Genomic DNA, 27,029 nt, shown 5'->3' with positions numbered 1-27,029 from the left:
GAAGTCAGGAAGCGCTGGCTGCACTTGGTTCCTCACCCTCCTGCCGCCGCTGGCCTGGGCTTGTTTAAATACCTCGTGAGCCCTCGCCAAAGGACCATGTTTTCCCTGACGCCCGTCTTGGTGGCCGTTGTCTGCATTTTGATTGTGTGGATCTTTAAAAATGCTGACAGAAACGTGGAGAAACAGGCCCGGGAGCCTCGAGCCAGGGCCGAGTCCCGCCCGTGGGTGGATGAAGACTTACGGGACTGCACGGACCTCCACGAGGGGGAAGAAGGTAGAGCCCTGCCAGGCCACAGCACCCACCTTTCGCTTTCTCAGGAGTGTGTGCTGGAGACGGGGTCTTGGAGAGGCAGCAAGCCCGCAGGCCGATTTCAACCACAGCCTCTATGGTGTGGACAGAGATGAGCACCCCTCGGGGGCGCAGAGGGGCCAGGCGGAGGTGGTGGAGAAGCTGTCTGTTTATCACCTCCTGGTTACCAGTCGGGCCGTGAACTGCCAGGTCAACAGTTGGAAACCACCAGCTAGGCCTTCCTACTCTTGTAAAGAGTGACAATCTCAGAAACCCTCGGGGGGCAGGTCTGTCCTGTCCTGTAGGGTCACGATGAGTCAGTATTAACTCCATGGCAATGAGATTGGTGATATTTTTTCGGGAGGGTGGTGGTGGTGTTTGGTACAAATCCAGTTTTATTCTTAGCTATTCAGTGTGAAGGCTGTGATGATCATAACGTTTTTGGTTTGTTTCTTGTATACAATACTATTCCGGCTGCCAAATCTGAAAGGCCCCATCCCAGGCAGGTGGAAAGCAGGTTTGGATCAAGAACTTTGAGATCAACCAAGTAGCCTGTCTCTGGGGGCTTGCTGCCTTACACGATGCCAGTCCCTGTCGTTCCAGACAAGAGTGGCCTCAGCCCTTGAAAAGCTTAGTGTTAGAGGTAGACAAAGGAGCCTCAGGAAGCAATTGGAGACTCACACAGAAACAGACCAGGTGGAACTGACTGTAAGGTCTCAAGCAGCCTGGGTGGGATGGGGCAGTTAGGGGGAGGGTATGTTTGTGTGGGGGTGGGGGGTTTGTGAGTGGGTGTTGAGTTGTCCAAACCAAGGGGGGGGGGGTGAACAACTGGCATATGGTGCTGGGAGCTGGTAAAGCTGAATGATCTTGCACCGCGATCAAAGGGGAATCCAGGGACACCTGGGTTGTTGACCTCAGTTGGTTCCAAATTCATGTTTGAACACCGAAAAGTTTGAGAACGAAACATATTTCTCCCAGAAGAAACCATGGAAAACCAGATAATTGTTTCCGGGGGCCCTAAATTACACTTATAAATTCATTTCCCCCCCAGGATTTTAAATCACTGTGGAGGCCTTTAGCCCTCTCACATGTCACCATCTCTGTCTATCACCAGGGAGTTGTTTCTGATTTCTCCAACCTAAGTAACTTTTCAACCTCTTTGGTGATCAGGGGCCGTGGTTCTGTGGTTCACAATTTCACATCTGTTCCAGCAGCCGGTGGACAACCGAGGACCCCTGTGGCTCCTTCGCCATCGTTGTGTGGCCTCTTACTCTGACCCCCTGGGCACTGGTTACGCCCCACTGAGAGGCAGGCCCCTTCAGTGAGGGGGCACTGTTGACAAGCTGCGGCAGTGATTGGATGGGGTTATGAAGGGTGGAGGTGGTGGTGGTGGTGGTGGTGATGGTGGTGGAGGTGGTGGTGGTGGTGGTATGAAGAGAAAGAGGGGGAAGGGGGAAGAAAGCAGAGGGAAGCACAAGTTTGGTTACAAATTGGATGTTAGTGTCACTGGACTCTGTGCCCGGCCTCCGGCTGCGGCAGTCCGTCACAGAGGCAGGCTGAGAGTCTGTGCGTTTATGAACAGATCTGGTGGGTCAACAGGACACAGTGTCAAGGCTGCCTCGGGAGGCCAGTCCCTTCGTTTTTGTTACAGCTCTTAGAGTCTCGCTGCCCTCCCATCCGGGGGCGCCATATGCGCCACAGGCTCTGCACCCCGAGACCTGGCTGCTCTTTCCTGCTTTGGTCCACATCGATGTTCTGAAAGGAGGTGGGGTTCCAGGGGTCCCTCCTTAGAATCTGGGGTTGTGTCCTTTGGATGCTTCCCAAGGCTGATTCACTTCAGTCGGAGTTAACTGTGCAATAACAAACTACTGAATCGCTTGGCATACACGTTTCTCTCCTAAAGACTTAACCACGATATAGCACTGCATTGCTCAGCCTGGATGTTTCTGCGAGTGCATTCGTGGGAGAAGTTAATCTGGGTGGAAAATGAGGGAAATTTTTAGGCTTCGTGTCTACAGTATTTTCTTAGATAAGGCAGGATTTCAAAGCAAGTCACTAATTTCCCTCTCTTGTTGGGAGAACATGGAGAGCCTTGGGTGTGGATGGACACTGGGTGAGTCAGGGCCCCAAGGATGGATGGGGAAGAAGATGGGCTAGCTTACGGTGGTGGTGGCGGGGGGGTGGGAGGGGTGGGGGGGGGTGGTGCTAAGACACTGGACTTTACTGAAGGCTCGGTTTGTGATGACAGGGACACGTGGAAGCAGAAAAGACAGAGAACAGCCTCTGTGAGGGATCCAGGTCCCAGACACTTACCTGAGAGTTGCTGACATCTGGAACTGGGCAAATGAAAGAATTCGCTAAGGAGGCGTTTCTGGAGAGAAGAAAGCTGAGGCTAGGGCTTGGGATGAGGGTGGGGGCGCTGCAGATCAGAGGCGCTGCGGCGGGAGAAGGGGAGGCCTGGGAAAGGACATCCAGGAAAACAATCACTACAAGCCCACGTGCTGCAGTCTGCTCTCGGCAGGGCCATGGTTTACATCTAGCCAATCATTTCATCAGGAGCCCTGGTGGTGTCCTGGTTTCACATTGGGCTGCAGCCCACAAGGTCAGAGGTTCGAAACCACCAGCTGTTCCTCGGGAGAAAGAGGGCGCTTTCGACAGGGTTACCATATCAGAAACCCACAGGGACGGTTCTACCCTGTCCTAGAGGGTCACGCTGAATCAGAATCTCAGAATCAACTCAACGGCTGGGAGTGAGAATCGTTTCGTCTTCTTGCCTATCCCATGAGGTCGGCAGAAGCATTATCCCCATGTGACAAATGAGGAAATTGAGGCTCCCCTGCCCAAGAGCAGTGGTAGAGCCAGAGTCCGGGCAGTCTGGCTTAAGTTTAGGCATGTAGCTACGTGGTTAGTTAACCCCTTCAAGCGCGGGAATGATCTGGGACAGAGCAAGCAGGGGAGCTGGCAGAGTGAACACGTCTTTAAGAGATCAAAGGTAGCAGGCATTGAGGGAAAAGGGCATTGAGTTTGAAGCCCAGGAGCTTCAGAGCCCCACGAGAGGATGGTAAGGCTGGTGGAGGATCAGAGAGCTGGGCTGCTCCAGAGGCTGGAGCTCAGAACCCAGTTGTCTGCACGCTTCTGTTCTCCGCTCAGTTTGTGTTCCCTGCCGTCCTCATGCACCCCTTCGCTTTACCCAAGGAATGAATGGTACCCTCTCGTGGCCTTCGCAGCAGCAGCGGCTGGCAGATCAGCCTGGTTGCAGGTTCACAGATGTCTCATCGACAGTTCTGTTGGTCAGATGAGCGATACCTGCTCATGGGGCCCATGGCCTTAGTCCCGACACAGAGAGGCACGGTGTGCCACCGAATGAAACACCGCCCTGCCCTGCCCTCTCCTCCCAGTGGTTCTTATGTTTTAAAGCATTGTCGGCCTCTGTGTCCCATGGAGAGAGTCGATGCAACGGATCATAAGGTGTTTAGAGAAGGCTTAAAGGAACCCTGGAGCTCGCCTGCTTACTTAATGAGCACCGATTCGAGCACACTCGCTGGCTGCTCAGAAGACGGCCCTCCCGACCTACTCTCTGGGGGTCCCTGTGAGTTGGATGAAGGCACACGGCAACAGAGAAAGCCCAGGTGTGATGGTAGATGAGGCACGTCCTGTGGAGAGGAGAACCGAGGTTTAAACCCAGGTTCCTCTGTCACCCAGTTGCTGCTCTTATTCATGGGCTGAGCGAGGCTCTTGTGCTAGAACCGGGGTTCAGAAGGGACGGACAGGGAGGTCATTGGAGAAGAGAATGGATTCTGTCAATAAGGGAACACGGCTGCTGTTCTGATCAGGAAAGCGTGCATCCTAACCCAACCTCCCCACCTCCGACTCAGGGAGAATTGCTGCTCAGGAGCCCTGTTGGTGTCCTGGGTTGTGAATTGAGCTGCTAGTCATAAGGTCAGTGGTTTGAACCCAGCAGCCGCTCTGAGGGAGAAAGGTCAGACTGTCTATTCCTGTAAGGTTTTAAAGTCTCAGAAACCCACCAGGCCCGTGCTACTCTGTCCTGCAGGGCCACGATGAGTTGGAATAGACTCGGGTCAGTGAGTAGTCACAGATCCAGGAAGTAGCACGGGCCGGGGAAGGGAAGCAGGTGAAGGACCTCACGAGGTCACCTTGTTAGATGGGAGCTACAGGCTCCCTGGACCAGCCCAGGATGGTGAACCATTCATTAGAACTCTCCATCTCAGAGGCCCAACAAGAGGATGTTGCTGACAGTTGTCTCAGTTTTCAGACTGTTCCACTAGAACAGTCAAAATGCTATGCAAAACTCCTCCAGTTGGGCCCAGCAACGTTCAGGGTCATGGGGGTGGAAAGACAAGAGGGAGGAAACACACCTCACCCAGATGTGTCTGTTATGTGATGGGGACTTCTCCGGCCATCCAAAAACCTGCGATGGGAAATAAATTTGGAGTAAACATCCCAGATGGTTCAGCCTTTGCTATGAAAGACTGTGTTTAATTTTTAACCAAGTGTTCACAAACACTTGAGAAGGACGATGGTTATGTACTCCTGATAACACGGAGCTGTCAGAACTGGGTTCAGAGCTATGGGCTGGGTCAAGGACAACTTAGCTCAGGAGAACCCAACCAACCTGTGCCAGCCTCTGGTTGCTGAAACTGGGCCAATCAGGAGAGGGCTCATTCCAATACTGATGCCTCTAAATACCCACTCTTATAGATGATGTCAATCTATGTACACCAATCCAAGTCCACCCAGAGATCCCTGATCTCTGCTTCTCAACCAAGTGCTAGCCCATGCAGGGTAGTAATGTCGAATGTTCAGGGATTTTTGTGGGCCAGTTGTTAAATCATCTGTAGCTTGAAATCAAGCCCTGATGGGAATATCAGCACCGCAGAAATTGGCATGTACCACAAAGCAGCGCTTCCCTCACCCCATTGCACCTGTACCAGAATTGGCTTACCAGCTCGCCACTGCCAAAAATTGTACAGAAGGTCAGCATTCACCCGAGCTCAGAAAGGCTGAACTTGGCAGCACAGCTCTCTTTAGAAACGACTTGCCACCCAGTCCGTTTGTCTCCTGGTAGCCCCGTGTGGTCAGAGCTAAGTAGTAAAATCTCGAATTCGTCCTGTTGGTGTGTGCTTTTGAGTCAATCGCCACTATAGTGAACCCTGTAAGACAGACAGACAGACGCCCTAAAGGGTTTCCTAGGCTGTCATGTCTAATGGAAGCAGATCACTAAGTCTTTTATCTTGAGCAACTGGCCAAGCCTGACCTCTGATCTTTTGGTTAGCAGCCAAGCTCTTAACCACCATGCTACCTGGCCTCCTTTCCAACATCCACCTCCACTCATCCATTACTACTTTCCCATGGCTAACTTAAAAGCTTCATTTGCCGTAACTCCTCTAAGACTTTGAGATTTTAGGATACAGGGCAGCTGAATGTAGATGGGAGAAAATTCGAGAGGGGGAAGGACTTAAGTGAAAGATATTGCTTTATGAACAAGCCTGAGTAGTTCCTGCTAGGGGAGACTTAAGATCAGCCTGGGGGCACCAAGGATGTCAAAAAGGGATGAAGGGGCTCAGACAACAAATCATGCCACTTGCTTCCATGGTCTCAGGAGAGTGCTGCTCTCTGCATACCCTCAACCCCCCCAACCTCCATACCTCTCTAGTGCTGCTAGCACAATCATCACCTTTCTGCAGGGAGGGTGTTAAGTGACTGAGGGGCCCAGGTAGGAAACAGAACAAAGGCTAGAGCAGCCGGAGAGGGGACCTTCTGGGGCAAGAATCAAGCCCAGAGCTACTGTCATTTGGACCACTAGAATCTGTCTGCTGGGAGGGCTACCCATCCTGGATAGCGTTATTCCTCAAGGGTCCCCAAAGAGTTCCTGGGAAGGAGCAGGGATTATGGGGTACAAACTGTGCTTGCAGTCTCAGAGTGGAAAAAAGTCTCGGGCACCTTGTAACATGTTTGAAGTAGAACCGGACAAGCACTAATTTAGGGACTCAGCCAGGGAAGGAGAAGAAGAAGAAGAAACTTCTAGGTTTAATGTTAAAGCTGTAGATGAGAAGGAGAATTACTTGGCTTTTAGACCTAATTATGGGGCAGTTCAGGGGTTCCTTGACATTGGGAAAAGGCAAGGTGCTATTGATATCAATCGCCAACCTCAACGGTCTTGATTCAAGACTGGTATTCTCGCGCGGGTCATAACCGCAGACATTGGCTTTGGCATGTGCACCTGGACACTTGACGAGGTCCCCGTGTCGCTTGGTTGGTCAAAGGGGGGTGGCAGGAAAACAAAGGGGTTGTTGCAGAAGTTGACTTTCCTCCAGGTGAGAGCCGCATTCCTGGGGAGCAGCCAGATGAGAGGTGAGCAGAGAAGTGGTCCCTTTTGTGTTTGCTCACTGCTTTTTGTCCCCTGGGGACATTCACTCAGGAGCTCAATGCCCAGTTCTGCCTGATTGACCCTATACCCAAGCAAGATGAGACCTTCTGACCTGTGAGAGGCTCCAGGAAGAGCAACCCCACTGCCTTCTGTTCTGGAGAGCCAATCAGGACAACCCATTGAGAGCTGACAAAAATGCTTTGGGTGGCTGGGTCCTAGAGAATGGCTGGGCCGGATCAGCTAAGGCAGCAAACTGTTCATTCTCCAGAGAGTCGGAGAGACTGCTTTGGGCTTTCAAAGTGGCACCAATGGTCTACTCGTGCACCTGTCTTTAGCCACACGTGTTGAATGAACCTTAAAAGTTAATAACTTATCTTCAAAACAGTCAAGAACACATTTAATGTGTTGGCTCATCTACTACACACTAACCAGAGAGATTGTCAGACGCCAAGATACCTGGTCTAGAAAGGGTCCTAGGTGTTGAAAGTATTTATGGACACGTTGGATAAAGTTCAGGGTGATCATGATGAACTTGTCCATCTCTAAGTTCAGTTCAGAAATGAGTCCTAGAGACCTGATAGGTGCTCACTGCCACTCCCCTATCACAGCAACTACCTTTGAACTTTTCGACTGGGCTTCATATCAAAGTAGAACACTCCGGGCCCAAGTGTCCTTCCATGGGTCTGTTGTTGTTAGGAGCCGCTGGGTTGGTTCCAACTCATCGCGACTCGAGGTACAACAGAAAGGAACACGGCCCGATCCTGCGCCTCCCTTTCACATGTCCTTGTGTCGGAGCTCTGGGTGTAGTCCCGCCGTCAACCCATCTTACTGAAGGCCGTCCTCTGTTTTGTTGCCGCTCTACCTGACCAAGCATGGCGTCTTTCTCCAGGAGCGATTCTCTCCTGACAGCAAGTCCAAAAGATGTGACTTGAAGTCTCACCACCCTTGTCTCTAAGGAGCATTCTGGCTATACTTCTTCCAAGACAGATTTGTTGGTTCCTTTAGCGGTCCGTGATATTTTCACTAATCTTCGTCAGGACCATAATTCAAATGCATAATTCTTCGGTCTTCCTTAATTGATGTCTAACTTTCACATGCATGCTGCGATTGAAAACACTATGGCTTGGGCCAGGTGCACCTTAGTCCTCAAAGTAGCACCCTTGCTTTTCAAAATTCTAAAGGGGTCTTGTGTAAAAAATTTACGTAATGCAAGGTGTTGCTTAAGTTCTTGACTGCTGCTTCCATGAGCATTGATCGTGGGTCCAAGCAAGACAAAATCCTTGACAACTTCAACCTTTTCTCCATTTATCATGATGGCTAGTTGTGAGGATTTGGGTCATCTTACATTGAGTTGTAATCCATACTGAAGGCTGTAATCCTTGATCTTCATCAGCAAATGAGTGCTTCAATGTCTCCTCACTTTCAGCAAGCAAGGTTGTGTCATTTGCATATTGCAGGTTGTTAATAAGCCTTCCTCCAATCCTAATGCCGCATTCTTCTTCATATATGCCAGCTTCTCTGATTATGTTATCAGCACTCAGAATGAATAAATATGGGACAACTCCGATGCATACTTTTCCTGATATTAAACTATGCAGTCTCCCCTTATTCTGCTTGTACAACTGTGTCTTGATCTATGTATAGATTCCTCATGAGCACAATGAAGTGTTCTGGAATTCTCACTTTTCTCAAAGTGATCCATAGTTTGTTATGGTCCAGACAGTCAAATGCCTTGGCATAGTCAATAAACACAAGTAAATGTATTTCTGGAATTCTCTGCTTCCAGCCAAGATCCACCTGACTTCACCAATGACATCCCTTGTTCCACATCTTTTGAATCTGCCCTAACCTCTGGAGCCTGTCACTGTACTGTTGCAACCGTTCTTGGATGATGTTCAGCAAAATGTTACTTGCATGTGAGATCAAAGGTATTTTTCTGTAATTTGTACATTCTGTTGGACCACCTTTCTTTGGAATGGGTACAAATATGGATTTCTTCCAGTCATTTGGCCAAGTAACTGTTTTCCTAATTTCCTGGCATAGACAAGTGAGTGCTTCCAGTGTTTCATCAGCTTGTTGAAACATTTTAACTGGTGTTCCAGCCATTCTTGGATCCTTGCTTTTGTCTAATGCTTTCAGTGCAGTTTGAACTTTTTTCTTCAGTACCATTGATTCTTGCTCATATGCTACCTCTTGGAAGGGTTGGAAGTTGATCATTCTTTTTTATTTTTAATAATTTTATTGGGGGTTCATACAATTCCTATCACAATCCATATATCCGTCCATTGTGTCAAGCCCATTTGTACATTTGTTGCCATCATCATTCTCAAAACATTTGCTTTCCACTTGAGCCCTTGATAACAGCTCCTCATTCCCCCCCTCCCTCCCCGCTCCCCTGTCCCTCATGAACCCTTGATAATTTAAAGATTATTATTTTGTCATGTCTTACACTGTCCGACGTCTCCCTTCACCCACTTTCCTGTTGTTCATCCCCCAGGGAGGAGGTCACGTGTCGACCCTTGTCATTGGTGCCCCTGATCATTCTTTTTGGTACAGTGACTGTGTATTTGTTCTATCTTCTTTTGCTGCTTCCTTTGTAAGTCAATATTTTGTGTATAGAATCTTTCAGTCTTATAACTTGAGGCTTGAATTTTTTCTTCAGTTCTTTCCATTTAAGATATGCCGAGTGAGTTCTTTTTGCACATCTAGATTTTTACACATCTAGATTTTTACGTAGTTCATATAATATTTCACCTTGTCTTCTTGGACTGTGTATTAGTCTGGGTACTTTGGAGAAACAAATCCACAGCGACTCATGTATAAGAGAGAGTTTTATGTAAAGAAAAGGTGCATCACGAAAACATCCCAACCCAATGCTGCCCAAGCCCACAAATCCAACATTAACCCATTAACCCAACACCAGTGCACAAAGTCCTCCACCTCACAAAACAGAGGCAATGATGCCGACTGCAGGAGGAAAGCTGAGTCAGTAAACAAATAAGCATCTCAGCACTGGCAGGGGTCTCCACACGGCTGCTCCAGCACCCAGGGCTGCATCGGGATAGGTCCATGTGGCTTCTCCTTGGGGATGTCTTGTAGGAAGTCCATCTTGCAAGCTGAAGCAGGGAACTGCTAAGGCAGCTGCACCCGATGCGACCATCACAAAACAAGAGACCCGAGAACTAGAAAGGCGAGGCTCACCACCCATTTATTCCTCCGCCTTTCAATGTGATTATTGGCCAGACTGGCACAATTAACTAACTCAGACTGCCTTTGAAATGTTCTGTTCAGCTCTTTAACTTCACCATTTCTGCCATTTGTTTTAGCTACTCTGCAATTAGGAGCAAGTGTCAGAGTCTCTTCTGACATCCACTTTGAACTTTTCTTTCTGTCTTGTCTTTCGAATGACCTCTCTGTCTTCATGTATGATGTTCTTGATGTCCTCCCACAGCTCACCAGGTGTTCTGTTGAGGGCTTATTGCATCCCAGCTGTCCCGGAGATGCCCTCACAATTCAGGATATCTTCAGGTCTTTTTTGACTCTCATGCACTTGTCTTAATCTTCTTCCACTTCAACACGAACTTACCTATGAGCAAATGATGGTCTCTTGCACCGTTGGCCCATAGCCTGGTTTTAGATGCTAATATGGAGCGGCTCCACCATCTGTTCCCACAGATATAATCCATTTCATTTCTGTGTCCTCGTCTGGAGAAGTCCATGTGCACAGTCGCCTTTTTGTTGTTAAAGAAAAGGTATTGGCGATAAGGAACTCATGGCTCTTGCAAAATATTACCACGTGATCTCCACTTGACTTTCTATCACAAAGACCATATTTTCCAACGACTGTTCCTTCCTCTTTGCATTCCAATCGCCAGTAATGATCAATGCACCATTATTGCATATTTGATCAATTTCCAGCTGAAGACATTTGTAGAAATCTTCCATTTCTGCACCATTAGCTTTAGTGATGGGCACATAAATGTGAACAATAACTGTATGGATTGGACTTCGTTGTAGGCATACAGACTGCATTGTGCTTCAAGAAAGATCTTGAAATGCCCTTCTTGACAGTGAATGATGACACCATTCGCCTTGCATCTGTTATTCGGAACACAGTAAATCACATGACTTTCTGATTCAGAGTGGCCAACACCCATCCATTTTAACTCACAAAAGCCTAGAATGCCAATCTCTCTGTGTTGTTTCCTTTTTGACAGCTTCCAATTTTCCTAGATTCACACTTCGGACACTCCACGTTCCAGCTACTATTTCGGTTGCAGCTGTTTCTTCTCATTTTGAGTCATGCCCACCAGCAAAGGAAGGCCCCAAAGGCTTGCCTCCCCTAGGCTTTCCCCATCCACACCATCCGGGTCAGCTCTACTTCAAGAAGGCAGCTAGCTCTTCCTCGGCCCCGTGTTGAGTGCTTTCCAACCCGAGGCTCATCTTCGGGCACACTCTCTCGGACAGCGTTCTATTCCTACTCCTGAGGTTTTCAGTAGCTGACGCTGTTTTGATGTTATCCATAGGGTTTCAATGGTGAATTCCTCAGAAGGGCGAAGCCTGCTCCTTGTTCGTGGTCTCTTCTTAGTCTGGAAGCTCTCTTAAAACCTGCTCTCTTTGGTGACCCTGCTGGTATTTGAAATACTCCTGACATAACGTCCACCATGACAGCAACACACAGGCACCACAGTATGCCAAGCTGACAGACAGGGGCGAGTGTCTGCTGATAAACGTAAAAGATAGAGAAAGTGGAGTAACATACCGTCAGCTTTACTAGATAACGCTAAGCTTTTAAATCTTTGGGTTGGGCATATTTCAGCAGTTTTGGAAAATTAAGTTTCATTTTAAAATATGTGTCTGCTCCATCCTCTCCCTTTCTTCTTCTGGATTCTAATTCTCTGGTTGGATTGTCTTATTGTACCTTTGCATGTCTTTCCTGCTTCTTCATGCTTTCTCTCATTTTTGTTTTTGTTTTTGTGCTACCGTTTGGATAGATCAGAAGAAATTATGTCCCACTGATTGTTTTCTTACCGTGTGTCTCATCATTTTTAGAAGATTTGTTTGGGTTTTTGTTTTTGTTTGTTTTCAAAATGTTCTGTAGCTTTATTTTTTGGTCAAAATTGTTGAGCTCATCTGTCATCTCTTTGGACATAATAAGAATAGTCATTTTCTGATATGTGTCTATCTGATAAATCCAGTATCTCAAGTCTCTGTGAGCCTGTTTTTTGTTATCTTTGGTTTCTATGTAGCTCTATCCTAACCTCTTGTTTCCTTCAGTGTGCTAATATTTCTGACTGTATGCTGGTCATTCTAAAAAAAGGACTTGTCGAATTCTAGGATGGGGTTACTGATTTCCAGAGAACATTCAGTATGGTACAATCACTTTGGTGAATCACTCTCTCTGGAATAGCATTCAGGATCACCCAGAGAGGCTGCAATTACATCCAAGGCTGGTTTCCTTAAACGTCACCTTTAGGGGGTACAGTGGTTAAAGCACTTGACTACTAACCAAAAGGTCTCAAGTTCAAATCCCCTAGACACTCCCCTGGAGAAAAATGAGGTAGTTTGCTTCTGTGAAGAGTGCAGCATAGGAAACCATGTGGGGCAGTTCTGCTCTGTCGTGTCGGGTGACTCTGGTTTGAAATCAACTGGACGGCCATTGGTTTGCTTGTTGCTCTTTTCGCTGGGGCCTTCTGCCCCGCAGCTTAAAGTGTAGGGGCAGGCGGGTCACAGCCCTGGGGTTTTGACTTCTGCCACCGTAACCTTGTCTTAGCTCAGCTCCACAGCTACTTCATAGTCTGAATTTTTGAGTGTGGGATGGGGTGTGTGTGAGGTGTCTCTGTGGGCACTCACCTTCACTTAGATTTAGAAGGAAATCTAAACAAATTTCATTAAGAACTGTAGCTTTCTTTCGCTTGGAGGCTCGATCTAAATGACTTCACCACCATTTTGGAAGTGAAATTACTTTAGTAAGAGGCCCCTCCACAATCACAACCATTACAACCAAGTGGGGGCTAAGCTGAGCCATGATAGTGGGTTTGCATTTATTCCAAGGAGAATGTAGCAGATGATGGTTCTCTGTCCTACAGTTCAAGGCAGGGATGTACTCCTATCAGGCAAGAATCCATTGGGCTTGGGGGCTTGTCAACGAGCAAGCCCTATGACAGCATTATAGTCAGTTCCTAAAGACACCCTTCACTTCGCACCGTATGTAGGACTTATACATATACATAAGCTTGCAGAAAGATTTCAATGGTTTCAGAAAAACCCAATTTGTTACTTTAGCCAAGTGAGTGCTGAACATTTTCAGAATTAATTTCATCCTAGTCTCTGAGCGTCTGATCTTATCTTAATAGGAGCCGCCTCGTTCTGGTTTCTCATACCAATTCCCACTAGTCGGAAAGGTATCAGGGCAGGGTTAGTACAGACAGAGCCCACTGGATTTTTAATTGTCCGGGGCCTGGCGGTCTTCTGGTTGGAGCTTTCTTTGTCTGCTTCACTGTTCCCTGAGAAATCCAGTTCACGCCATTTGACTCCAGTGTCTATTTTCTCTACTGGTTTCCTTTTGATATTTTTTTCCCTTCTCGTTTCCAGTTGCTGATGAAGTTTAACCACCACTAAAAACCTCGGACGAGTCCCAGACTAGCACACTTTCTATTTTCTCCAGCCCAAACCCTCCCCTTTCAATAATTTAAGTTTGAGTTCAGTCAAAGTTGTGAAACGTGTTTCTGTTGAGATCTTTGTTGCTCCCATTTGGGGGCCCTATGTATGGCCACTTAGTAGAAACATTTTGAGGGTCCTTAACAAGAAGGTATCATTTGCAGTAGTTTGATGTAATACTCTCTGTGTGTTTCTTTGGTGGCTGTCTCAAACGCCTTCTGTAGCCCTCTGTATCCTAATGGATGTATTTCCTGCTGACTCTCTCCTTACTGAGAGAGGCGGATTCAGAACTTCTGCGATGGTGGTGGATATTGCCATTTCTTCCTTGAAGTCTGCCTTGAGGGTCTATCATATAAATGCATATGCATATTAAATTGTCTTCTGTATAAATTAAAATATTTTATTATAATGAAGGAACCCCCCCATCATTGATTATGCCTTTTCCCTTACTATTTCTCTCATTTGATATTACGTCTAGTTAACATGAAACACAGTATATCATTTGTCATCCTTTTACTTTCGACCTTTCTGTGTTCTTATGATTGAGAAGTGCCTCTTATATAAACAGCCTATTTCAATTAAAAAAAAATCATTGGTCTGTATCAGGATACTTTATTCCACTTATATACAATGCAATTATTCTTATTGTTATGAAAAATCTGTTTTTATTCTTACTGTTGTACTGCTGAAGATAACCTTTTTTCCTCTGGCTGCCTTTAATACATTAAGGTTTATTATAAACAAACAAACAAACAAAAACATGCTGCCATTGAATTGATGCCAGCTTACAGTGATGCTATAGGACAGGGTAGAACTGTCCTGTGGGTTTCACAGACTGTAACTATTTACCGGAGTAGAAAGCCCATTTTTCTCCCACAGAGTGCCTGGTGGTTTTGAACCGCTAACCTTGCTGTGTTAGACCAGGTTAGCTAGAGAAACAAATCCAGGGACACTCATATATGTATAAGAAAGAGTTTTATATCAAAGGATAATTTTATATTAAGAAAACATCCCAGCCCAGTCCAGATCAAATCCATAAGTCCAATAGTAGCCCATTAAGTCTGACACTAGTCCATAAATCACTCTTCAGACTCACAAAGTCACATGCAATGATGCAAAATGTAGGATGATCACAGGCCAGTGGGTGCAAAGTCTTGTGGATCCAATGATGGTGGACGCATCCCCAGGGCTCTGGCTGCCATCAACATGGCTCCATGTCACTTGTCAACAGGTGAAGCAGAGACAGCGTGTGGCCCTCCTCCAGGGAGAAATAGAGGAAGTTCCCAGAATCCTCATGAGAAGGTCATGCCTACCAGGAGGCATCATCAGGCTGTGACTTGAAATGCTGCCAGGCTGAACTCCACCCCTTCACTATATTTATCAAGTTGACATGAATTATGTAACCACTACACCTGCAGATCACAGCTGAACTCATAACCACTACACCATAGGCTCCTTCATGATGAGAGGCGTGTGCAAATTTTTCTTATGCTGCTTAGAATTCACAGTGCCTTGGGATCTGTGTATGTGGTTTTTGTTTTGCTTTGTTTTTATCTGTTCTGAGAATTTCTCATCCAGCGTCTCTTCACATATTACCTCTGCCAAATTCTTTCTCATCTTCTTTCAGGACACTAAACAAATGTATATTAGACTTTCTTGTTTCTGTTTTTTACCACTCTTTCTTCTGTACTTTCCATCTTTTGATCTCTCCTTGCCCCCATTCTAGATGTTTTCCTATGGCTCCTCTTCCAGTTCATTAACTCTTAGTTTTTGTCTGCAGCTAATTGAAAGGTTGGCAGTTCAAACCCACGAGCCACTCATTGGGAGATCTGCTCCCGTTAAGATGATCACCTGGGAAATCCTGTGGGGCAGCTCTACTCTGCCATACTGTGTGGCCTTGAGTCGGAATTGTCTCGACCTCATACAACAACAACAACAACAATATACTACTAACCCCAACCTTTGTTTCAGTGCCAACATTTTATTTATTTTGTTGTTGCTAGAATACATATATAGTAAAATGCACACCAGCTTAACAATATCTTCATGTACAATGTAGTGACCCTGAGTCCATTCCTTGAGTTGCTTGGCCATTCTGGTTTCCTTTCCGGAGCTGTCCTTCCTCCTGACATCCGCTCCCTGCCTCCCATAGGGAACGTGCTCACACACACCTTCATTACTAGTTAAACTCGGCTGTTGTTTGATTTTAAGAAAACTTCAGGGAATGTGTTTTGCTTAAGGTTTAAAGATGATCTCACAGCAATAGTTCCAGGGTTCATCTACCCTCCAGGGCCCCAGAAAGACTAGACTGCACCAGATTTTGAACTGTCTACATTTCCCCCCTCGTGATCAGGATTCTTCTGTAGAATTTTGATCAAAGTACCTTTTACATTTTTCATTCTTTTATTTTCTAGATGTTCAATTTTGTTTGTATTTGCTGTGTCGCTTATCCTTTTCTGTTTCTTGCAGCTGTATTTCAGTAGGCCCTTCCCAGTCCTTGAAGCACAGTCATCAGCGTTGTTTGATCATCTCAGTCTGACAGCCCCCTTCTTTGACATCTCTGTGTATGTTTCTGTTTTTAGAAAGTGAGATCTTGCCGTTTCCTCCTCAGATTATTTTGTTTCTTTGTGTGCGTGGTTTGCCTTAGTAGATCGCTGCCAGTTACACTTCAAAGTTATTTGCATGCTGGCATTTGCTTCTGCTCGGCAACTGGGGTATTTCTAGCAGCACGGCCTTATTCTAAGTTTAAGTTTGAAGTTCCCAGAACCCACTGACGAGATATATGTTCCACCTGAAAGACTATTGTGGGGCTAATTCATTTCTGATTCGCTGTTCCCCTGAGGCCATAACTATTAGGGTCTTGGTTTATTGTGGGAGGGTTTGCTGTTAGACTTCCCATTTGATGTGGGCATGGACTTATTTTTGCTCCCTTTGATACCCGAAGACATAAAAATGGAAATTGAGATTTGTAGGGATTGGCAAACCTGATCAAGGAAAATGCAGTTTCTGTAAAGATTTAGCTCTGTGGGTTCACATTTTCTTTCAGTTTTGATTGGGGGGTTTCTTACGATGTTATCAGCTCTTGGCTGATTTTTTAATGACCTCAACAAATCCATTATTCACCACTCTTAGTGGTTTTCAGCCAATGGGTGATTGTTTCAAATAGCCACCATTAGTAGAAATTTTTATTCCTTAGCATTGTGTGGGGGGAATTCCTTGGCTTTTTTTCTTGCTTTATAACCAGGCTAGAGTTTGAAGGTTAAAACCAGAGGTCAGGAATCCCTTATTTCTCATCTTGTCTTCCTGTCTTTGGGGCTCATAACCCTTCAGACATCTGTAAGAGCTTCGCGTCCTCCAGCTTGATGTCTGTCTAAGGGCTAAGAGAGAGATCTTCTGACCTTGTTGTTTACAGATGCTGATGAATGGCACCAATCGGAAGAGACTGTGGACCACATTCCTTTCTGCCCCACCCGGTATTCCGAGGAAGAGATGGTCAAGAGATCCCAGGAGTTTTATGCACTTCTCAATCAGAGGCGGTCCGTGAGGTTCCTAAGTAACGAGCAAATCCCAATGGAAGTCATTGAGAATGTCATCAGAGCAGCAGGTTTGTGATGGCGCACAGGGGGATGTAATGCCACATCGAGAATGCTAGCAGCATCACTGATGTGACAATACTGGAGACCTATCTATTGAAGTTCAAACAGGATGGATAAGACTCGGAGGGCCATGCTTATTTGTGCCATCTGCAGAGAGTCACTGTGAGCCGGCACTGACTGGATGGCAGCCAATTGGTCTGGGCATCTGCACATTGCCTAAGCCCCGACACACCCACTGCCGCTTCCTCCACTTGTCCCACCGCAAACCTCTCTGGAGCATTGGTGACAACAGTACAAGACATCTGAGAGTATCCGACTTTATAAACTGGTCGTAAAAAGTAACATTTCTGAACATACTATCCCCCATTGGAGGATAAGCTGGCTTTCTCCTCCCTCCTTAAAATTCTCATTCTCTTTCACACACACACACATTACATAATTCATATGTTCACACTTAAAGAAATATACACACTTCTTTTCCTGTAACCATTTGCCATATATTATACATGATAGTACAGTAGTCTAGTTAACTAGCAACATTTATTCATGTAAATTTACAAAGTAAACCCAAATTCATTTTCAATGTAAATTCCTATTGCCCACAAAGGGAAAAAAGAGAAAGAGAGAGAGTTACAGAAAAGGGAAAAGAGATGTAAGAAAACAGCATCCTATTTAAGAATCTTCTCTAATTGGAAATGGATTACTGTGAGCAGAGGCAAACCTCTGTTGTGTCATGGTTCTGACTCCCAGTGATCCCGTTGGACAGTCGATGTGCCCACAGGGAGAGCCTCCAAGGCTGTAATCTTTACGGAAGCAGATGTCCAGCCACATCCTCCACCCCTGGAATAACTAAGGGGTCCAAACAGCTGATCTTTTGGTTAATGGCCAAGTGCTTTAACCACCGGGCCCACAGGGCTCCCTTATGACTCTATCAATCACCTTTTAATTTCATTTGTAGGAATCATCCTATGTCCATTGTACAACCTAATAAAGCAGGGCTCAAACCTTTTGTTTAAGAATACAAATACATTAGGTCCCTGAGCCTTTTGCCTAAGTAATAGTACTAACTAAATGCTCTCTGTGTGTGTGTGTGTGTGTGTGTGTGTGTGTGTGTGTGTGTGTGTGTGTGTGTGGTTCAGGTAAGTTTGTCATCATTGAAACCTGGGGGAGGTACATGGTCCGGTTGGTAAGTTGAGAGATCCAACTATGTAGTGAGCTGGAATCACTCTGTCAAGAAGTAAGTGCAAGTCCCCGTGGTCCATGTTTAACTTGCATTTCATGAGCGGGTCACACTCTCCCGAAGATAGGCGGTGGCTTGTGCAAACAAGAACCCCAAGAGGAGCCTGCAGCCCTGACTCATGTCCCAGGTAGAACTTACTGACCTACCCCCCTCATTTCTCACGAGGAAGAAAGAAAGCACTGATTCTGAAGTGCCCCACAAGTGCTCATGGTGGCCCATCCCTAGGAGCAGTGGACCGAAGGGGGATACTTGGTCAGAGGCTCAAAGGGACCTGCGTCCCTGGGGAGTCTGGTGTCCTGTGAGGCTTTGTCTCCAGACGCAGAGTGACTCCAGGCTAGCCTAGGGCTCTGGAGGGGCAGACACGGTGTGTGGATTTAGTGTCCAGGCAAAGAGCTTTCTCTCATCCCAGTGAGACTCCCCAGTGTTCCATTCAGAGATTGGGCAGGCGACACTAAACAATTTGTATGTTAGTTATGTGATTTTTCCCCCTCCAAAAGCATTTTTAAGGACTGTTTGAGGATTTAAATTTTGCCATTTCCAATAAGTGTAGTGATTGGGCCCTTTTTTGAGACTTCCCAAACAAATGCCATTTTGGAGAATGATAGTTGTGAGAATCCCTCTTTTGAGCCCCAGAGTGGCCACCATGCCCTCCTGCCAGCATCTTCCCCCATCTCATTAGACAAACAGCCAGCAAATTCACTACCACGGAGTTGGTGGTGACTCATAGTGACCCTCTAGGACAGAGTAGAACTGCCCCTGGGGATTTTCAAGACTGTAACTCTTCATGGAAGTCGAAAGTCCCGTCTTTCTCCTGAGGAGTAGCTGATGATTTTGAACTGCTGACCCTGTGGTGAGTAGCCCGATTCATAACCCCTACGCCAAAGCCTTGATACATTCCTGTAGCTGTTGAGCTACTGGCCTTAACCTCCATTTTCCGGTTTTGAGACAGCCTGGCAGAGAGCTTAACCACTAGGATGCCTTCATGTCGGCGAGCTTTCAGTGACCTGATGACCAAAGGTGGAGCCGGCAGAGCTGGCAGCAGTGAATGTTTCAGGATGGCAGCAGCTGCCCAGCACTTTGCTTTCCAGATGTTTCTAATTCCATTTTGAGCGAGCGTGGATTCTTGCCTATCTTCTTACTTGTTGGTGTTAGGGGCCTTGCAGTTGGTGCCAACGCAGACCAACCCTGTGTTCAACAGAAGGACACGCTGCCCGGCCCGGTGCCATCCTCACAATGGTTATAGCTGGGCCCGTTGTTGCAGCCGCGGGGCCAATCCATCTTGTGGAAGGCCTTCTTCTTTCTCGCCACCCCTCCACTTTCCCAATCATGATGTCCTTCTCCGGAACGTGTCTCCTGATCCCATGTCCAAAGTACGTGAGATGAGGTCTAGCCATTCTCATCCCTAAGATGCATTCTGGCTGTGCTTCTTCCGAGACAGAGTTGCTTGCTCTTTTGACAGTCCTTGGGACTTCCAGCATTCCGCCAATGCCACACTCAAATGCATGGACTCCTCTCTTGTCTTCCTCAGTCAAAGTCAAAGTCCCATGGGCATCTGAAGGGACTGAAAATTCATCCTCAGCATTGCCCTCTTCTCCTGCACGTTCAATCTTCTGATTGTCGTTTACTGGGTGACAGGAACCTCCCCAAGTGGCGCCCACACCGAGCCTTGGACCTTTGTGGTTGTGAAGGACCCAGAGGTGAAGCACAGGATCCGGGAGATCATTGAGGAAGAGGAGGAGATAAACTACACGAGGAGAATGGGGAACCGATGGGTGACTGATGTGAAGAAACTGAGGTACGACAGGTAGTAGATTGAGGGGTGTGAAACTTTCTAACATGAACTATGACTGCAGTCTCTTGGTTTTGATAAGGGGTTAAAAAGTTCGCTTTTGTTCAACCGTAATTCAAAATGAAGTTCGGAGACATGTTACAACACGGATGAGCACAAGAGCCTGTGCTGAGTGGAATGTCAGGCACAAAAGGACCTGAGAGTTGGTACTTGACTTAGGAGTGGTCACCCCCCCTTGGTAACATCACCCTCCCCTACAGCACTCCGCCTCTCTCTGAAAGGGATCTGCTGTGTGACGCCTGCCTCTCTCCACCACTTATCAAACCAGGCCCAGGAACCCTCCAAAGCTGTATGTCACCTACATGGCCACTCACAGTCACCTTCCTGTCTATGGCTTCTGGACATGCCCTGCCCTGCCCATTCCTTCCTGCCCTGCCTCTATGCAGCCTGTCTGTCTGCCTGGGATGTTCCCTCGGTTCCCTTTCTCCCTCTGAGCTTCAATGCCCGACCGAAAGGCCACTTCTAGAATACTTCCTTCCGGCCTTCTCTGTTGTCATTAGGTGCTGGCGCGTCAGTCCCACCCACAGCCGTCCTACGTAGAGCAGAACGTAACGTCACCTGGTGCGGCGCCACCCTCACAGTGCTTGTGATGTTTGAGTCTGTAGTTGCAGTCATGTGTCAATCCATCTCACCAAAGGTCTTCTTCCTCCAAACTAAGTGTTCCCTTGTGGGGGGGCCAAGAGTGCTTAGGAAGGAGCCTTGGCGATAGAGTGGCTACGTGTTGAGCTGCTAACTGTTAGATCAGTGGTTTGAACCTAGCGGGCCCTCCATGGGCGAAAGACGAGACTTTCTGCCCCTGTGAAGAGTTAGCCCCGCAGACACGCGCAGGGACCGTTCTACGTTGTCCTGCATGGTCACTACGCAATTGACTCGACGTCATGGAGAACATTTTGAAGCACTCTTGGTTCGTGTTTCTTTCATGACACTCACCAAGTCTCATTTGCTGAACATTGTTCTCTAAAGAAACGCAACCAATGACACGTACACACACACACACACACACACACACGCACGCACACACACATGCACACACATACACACACGCACACACGCACACATGCATGCACGCACACATGCACGCACGCGCACACACACGCGCACACACGCATGCACACACACATGCGCACACGCGCACACACGCACACACATGCACACATGCATGCACACACACATGCACGCACACATACACACCCGCGCGCACACACACATGCGCGCACACACACATGCGCACACGCGCGCACACACGCACACACGTGCACGCACACACACACACACACATATAACAACTCAATTCACTGCCATGACAACCTGTCGGACAGGATCGAACTGCCCCTGTAAGTTTCTGAGACTGTAATTCTTCACAGACGTCAAAGCCGTCTTTCTCCCTTGGGGCAGCTGCTGGTTTCAAACTGAGGACCTGGTGGATCTCAGCCCGAAGCACAACCTCTATGCCACCGATGCTCCCCTTATGTATATACAGAGGAATAAGTTGATATCAAAAACAGAGGGTTCACACAGTTGTCTAAGTGGGCAGTTTCCAAGTCTGGGCAGACTCGTACGTAAGTCAGACATCAGGCGGGAGGAGGCTTCTCCTGACTGTCGCAGCTGTGGGGGCTGGTGTGCCAAAGAGCAGCACCAGGGGCCACAGGCTTGGGCTGCAGAGACAGATGGATATGAGGTTGGCAGGCCACAGATGGCTCCCAGGGTCTGCAGGCAACACGGCAGGTGGTCACTTTCAGTCCAAAGATCCAACTGGAGGTCGAGCCAGACTCAGGATTCAGATGCAGCACAAAGCAAACCTTCTTTCCCACAGTGTCCACAGTTACTTGAAGCAGGTCACACCCCCTCCAGGAGACCTCAAAAGGGTGTCTAGCTAGGCATCCACTTTAACTGCCAAACCTTGGAGAATCCTGGTCCAGCCAAGTTGACAGACAACCTTCACTGACTTTGACCTACAGCTTCCTGGACTATAGGAGCCAGCTTTCTATCAGCCAGTGCTTCAAATGCCTTGCCACATCACCCGTGTGCCTGTTTGCCCTCCTTGGGTGTTTGGTGTGCCGCATTGATGCTGGAAGCTTTGCCCGGCAGAATCTGAAATACCAGCACGTTTACCCAGGTAGACAGGCTTCAGCAGGGAGCCCAGAATAAGAAAGCCGGGGAAGAAAGGCCTGGGGACGTACCTCTGAAAATGAGCCGATGAAAACGCCCTGGATGATGACAATAGGATTGGATAGAGTGACGGCAGACAAGCCTTCCTCCTCTGCCGGGGGCTCACCCAGGCCAACCACCCCGGGGCTGGTGACGGGACCGGGCCGAGTTTTGCTGGGCTGTCCCAGGGTTGTCAGGAGTCAAAGCCGACCTGGGGCATCAAAGAGCAGAGCTATCCCTCGAAGCCCCTGCTTATGGAATCGAATGACCTTGGGCAGAACTAGCCGAACAAAACACACACGCTTCTCTTTAAAGATTAAAAACACAGAAAGGAAACGTGTGTTTTCACTTCAACACGGATATGCTGACAGAGCAAGATCAAGGCCACTAAGAGCAAACGAGGCCCCTGAATCTCCTTGTTCTTGTTTTTTTCCCCTCCCCAGAACCAACTGGATTAAAGAGTACTTGGACACAGCTCCTGTTTTGATTCTCATCTTCAAGCAGGTGCATGGCTTTGTTGAAACCGGCAAAAAGAAAGTTCACTACTACAACGAGATCAGTGTCTCCATCTCGTGCGGCCTCCTCCTGGCTGCGCTGCAGGTAAGAGTCCTGTCCACCCCACCTCCCACCCCCCACAGGCCCCAGGGAGAGAAGGGAACTTGGGGACAGGGTGGCCTTAGTCAAACATGGCTGTTGGACTTTGGGTACAAGGACCTTTGGAAATGATGGCGCTCAAAGGTGCGTTCTCCAGTAAGGGAACTTGGTGTCCAGCAGCCTCCGGAAGCCTGAATTGGTGTGTGACGGACGGCAAGTTGACTTCCAGCATCATCTCTTATGCAGGAACACTGGCCTTGCTCCTGTCTTCCTAGGCAGCCACCTGAAGCTGTGAGGTTCTGGCAGACACCCACAGAGACAGCAGACCCTGAATACTCTAAGGACCGACTGTGTCCCCCATGTGTCTACTGTTGGCTTCTGAGCAGACAAAGGCGCCCTGGTGGGGTGGTGGGTTACATGGTGGGTTACATGTAAGGTCAGCAGTTCAAAACCACCAGCTTCTCCTTGGGAGGAAGACGAGGCTTTCTACACCCGTGAGCAGTTACAGTCTCGCAAACCCACAGGGGCAGTTCCACCCTGTCCCATAGGGTCGCTATGCATCAGAATGGACTTACTGCAGTGAGTTTGCTCAGCCAACAGAATATTCGAGATAACTCGGAGACGTCTGCCCTTGAGATCCTTTCCTGAGAAGCTGAGTCGCAATAGAAGCATCTTCCCGTGTTTAGAATGTTTTCGGTAGTGAGGTCAACGCTAAGCATGAGAAGGCTAGGAGGGAGGTCGGTCTTCCACACTGGTTCATCAGCTGGCAAAGACTTTGTGCATGAGCTCCTTCCACGTGGTGCCGTCCCTGGGTGGTACAAATCTTTAATGTGCCCGGCTGCTACCCAAAAGGTTGTCAGGGTGAGTCAGAAGAAATGCCTGGTGGGCTCTTTTCGAGCAGCCAGCCATTGACAAATCAGTGGAACACAGCCCTGTGCTCTCCCACGCGGGGCCGCCGTGAGTCAGACTTGGCTGGACAGAGGCTGCTTCTGCGTGGCAGATCCTGGGGGCAGAACGTTATGGTGGGGAGTGGATTCTACGGAGGCGGGAAGAGAGAAGCCCACTTGGACGCACCCACTGCCATCCAATCGATTTCCACTCAGAGCAACCCCCAGTGTGTTTCTGAGACTGTCACTATTTATAGGAAGAGCTCCCATGGAGCTGCTGGGGGTTTTGAACTGCTGCCCTGGCGGTTAGCTGCCCAGTACATAACCACTTCGCCACCAGAGCGCAGAGAGGGAGAGACCGAGAGAAAAGTAAGCATAAAATACAGCCAATAAGGCTGTAGCAGTGTGAGGTCACTCTTCCAGGGGCGGTGGATTCCAAAAAGTTGTGCACTTCCTCTCTCGAAGACAACTTTGTATGGTGAAAAGACCCGCACAAAATATATTCACTGTTAGACAAAAAAAGGAATGTAGTGGAGTTGGCGTTTTATTTCGCTCCCGATCTAAAAGCAGGTAAGGGAATCTCTGAGCAGCTAAAGGGGATCACCTAGGGTTCCATGAGTGCTTGGGACCCACTTTCCTGTTGAGTTTGCTGTCCTCTAGCGTTCCCTAAGGCTTAGTGCAGGTCATGCGCTGTGAGGCAGGAAAGAAAAAGCTTCATCAAGCCCGGTTTGGACAGGTTGAGGGCCGACTGAGGGATCAGGGTGGTAGGAAGAGTCAGGACACGCACTGCCTCGCTCAATTCTTCAGGCTGGCACAAGACAAATAGCATCAGGGGGCGGATTTAAAGAACAGACATTTGTTTTCTCCGCAATCAGGAGCTGAGAAGCCTGGGACACTAGCTCTCGGGGAAGGCCCCTGTTGTCTCTTTCTGCATCCAGTAGCTGTCAGCAGTCCTCGGTGCTCCTGGAACTGGACACATGACTGCTTATGTCATCTCCTGGGGTCTCGCTCCCCTCTGTGTAGGCCAGGTTCTTCCTCTCTCTTAATAAGACACCCCTGGGAAGGGACCAGGTCTAGGATCCTCCTTAATCAGGTACGACATCGTTAACATGACAAAAGGAACCCCCTATTTCCAAACAGGGAGCCACAAGTGGGTTATGTGTTTGACTGCAAACCGCCAGGTCAACGGTTCAAAACCACCAGCCGCTCCGCTCGAGAGATGGGGCTTTCTACTCTTGTCAGGAGTTACACTTTCAGAAACCCTCAAGGGCAGTTCTACCCTGTCCTGCTGGGTTGCTGTGAGTCAGGATCCACTGGATGGCACTGAGTTTAGAGTTTGGGGTTACGGGTTAGGCCAGTAGCATAAAGTAGAACCTTTGGGGGGACACAGTTCAATCCAAGCTGTTGTTAGCTGCCGACTGGGGGCAGCCCTGTCTGGGCACAGTAGAATGAAACACTGCCCGACCCAGTGCCAGGCCCTCACTGCTGTGTTTGAGCCCCTTGATGTCATCACCGTGCCAATCCATCTTGGGCAGGGTCTTCCTCTTTGTCACGTACATACCTTACCAGCATGGTGCCCCTCTCCAGGGCATTCTGTCTCTCCTGACAACATGTGCAAAGCACGTCCTTGCCTCTCAGGAGCATTCTGGCCATACTTCCTCCAAGACAGATCTGCTTGTCCTTTTTGTCAGTCCACAGAGCTTGCTGTATTCCATCCATGCCGTAGGCCACAGGTCTACCGTCGAGTTGATTCCGTCTCATAGCAACCCTGCAGGACAGAACCCAACTGCCCTTTTTGCATTTCTGTGACGGGAGCAGACAACCTCATCTTTTCTCCCAGAAGCGGCTAGTGGGCTCGATCTGCCAGCCTGATGGTTAGGAAATCAGTGCCTAGCCTCCAGGACCAAAGGGCTCCACTCTCTGAATCAGGGAAAGGGTGGAGCTGGCGGGTTTCTCAGGGGGTGCGCGAGAAGCCAGCGGTGGTTCCCACCATGAATCTAACAGGCTTACCGTCCCTCTGTTTAGAATGCAGGCTTGGTGACGGTCACGACCACGCCTCTCAACTGTGGGCCTCGGCTGAGGGTGCTGCTGAGCCGCCCCACCAATGAAAAGCTCCTGATGCTGCTCCCTGTGGGCTACGCCAGCAAAGAGGCCACGGTGCCGGACCTCAGACGCAAACCTCTGGAGCAGATCATGGTGACCGTGTAGACAGGGGACCAGCCAAGGGAGGTGCCAGGCCCCAGACCCCTCTTGTCCATGCCTGTTCCCCAGGGGTCACTAGCCCTTCTTTCTGTAGAGGTGGGTCTGGGCACTCCCTCTCAGTGGGGGCCACTCTGTGTGTCAAGAAACTGCCCACCCTCTCCCACCATTCTGGCCTGACTGTCCTGTTTTGCGGATTGGCCATGTGGCCAGGTGAACCTAGATGGGAGGAAAGGACCCATGTCCTTTTCAGTATCTCCCCCCTGCAGAAACATGGGCACCCTCAACCCAGAACTCGCCCCACCTTTTATATGTCTGTTTTCTTCTTTCCCTGTAACGTTTTTAAAATAGCTCCATTTTCTCTTGCTTTTGTAAAAACTTCTACGGGAAAATGTAATGCAATCCCATGATCTCAGTGCGGAATCAAGTGGGCCTCTGCCTTCTGCTTTCTGGTGATTTAGACAAAGAGCATGCTATTTACCCCACAAACCAAACCCACACCCACTGCCACGGAGTTGATTCTGACTCACTGCAACTCTGCAGGGTAGGGTAGAAGGGCTCGGGAGTGGAAAGCTTCATCTTTTCCCCTCAGAGCTGGCTGGTGGTTTCAAACCGCTGACCTGCACTTAGCACACCAATGGGCCCCTAGAGACTGGAAAATGCTACAACTTATGGTGTTTTGTTGTTGGTAAAGAGAGCCTTTTTCTAAACAGCACCCAGGAGATTCTATCTCCACCCCACCCCTGCCCCCAAGCACACAGGTCTTTTCTCCAAACAGCACAGCTGTTTGGAGCAGGTGGGATCACAAGGGCCCTGGCTGACAAAGCCTGGTCTAGTTTTTGCCCATTGCATCTGTCTTCCTTCCAGAAGGATTCTACGCACACGCACGCGCACACTCACATGTTGTTCCCTTATGGAAATCTCTCCTGTCCCACTTCATTCCCCTGGAACCTCTGAGTCAGAGCCGGTGGCAGCAGCTGCATCAGACCAAGGGAAGGGCTCCTGTGAGGTGCCGCAGGCCTGGTCTCGTGGGCACAGTGCCTTCAGCATCGGAGACCCTCCCAAGTGCTCACATGGCCCCTTTAAATGCTCCCCAACCTCCCGTCTAGAACTTCATTTTTCTCTAAACAAGCTCTCCCTAAGGCTACCCACTTTAATAAACACCAGTTTCTTCTCAAA

General features: G+C 48.4%; 1 protein-coding gene across 2 annotated transcripts; it reads left to right on the top strand.

Annotated features, from left to right (window-relative positions):
- Positions 1-27,029, top strand: IYD (iodotyrosine deiodinase). 2 transcript variants are annotated; one of them, XM_004701948.2, is made up of 5 exons: positions 1-274; positions 16,750-16,941; positions 19,809-19,968; positions 22,614-22,770; positions 25,677-27,029. In XM_004701948.2, exons 1-5 carry the CDS (start codon positions 97-99, stop codon positions 25,857-25,859), a joined length of 870 nt encoding a protein of 289 aa, XP_004702005.1. In that variant the 5' UTR covers positions 1-96; the 3' UTR covers positions 25,860-27,029. The 2 variants fall into 2 exon arrangements, with proteins under 2 accessions (XP_004702005.1, XP_030742700.1); XM_030886840.2 differs by lacking the exon at positions 1-274 and having other exon boundaries at positions 16,750-16,873.

The sequence above is a fragment of the Echinops telfairi genome, unplaced genomic scaffold, assembly GCF_000313985.2.
Source record: "Echinops telfairi isolate 266 unplaced genomic scaffold, ASM31398v2 ScPeMD7_3533;HRSCAF=4204_0, whole genome shotgun sequence".
Lineage (NCBI taxonomy): Eukaryota > Metazoa > Chordata > Mammalia > Afrosoricida > Tenrecidae > Echinops > Echinops telfairi.
The sequence above is the reverse complement of the archived record's forward strand: the minus strand, read 5'-3'. Positions and strand labels throughout refer to the sequence as shown.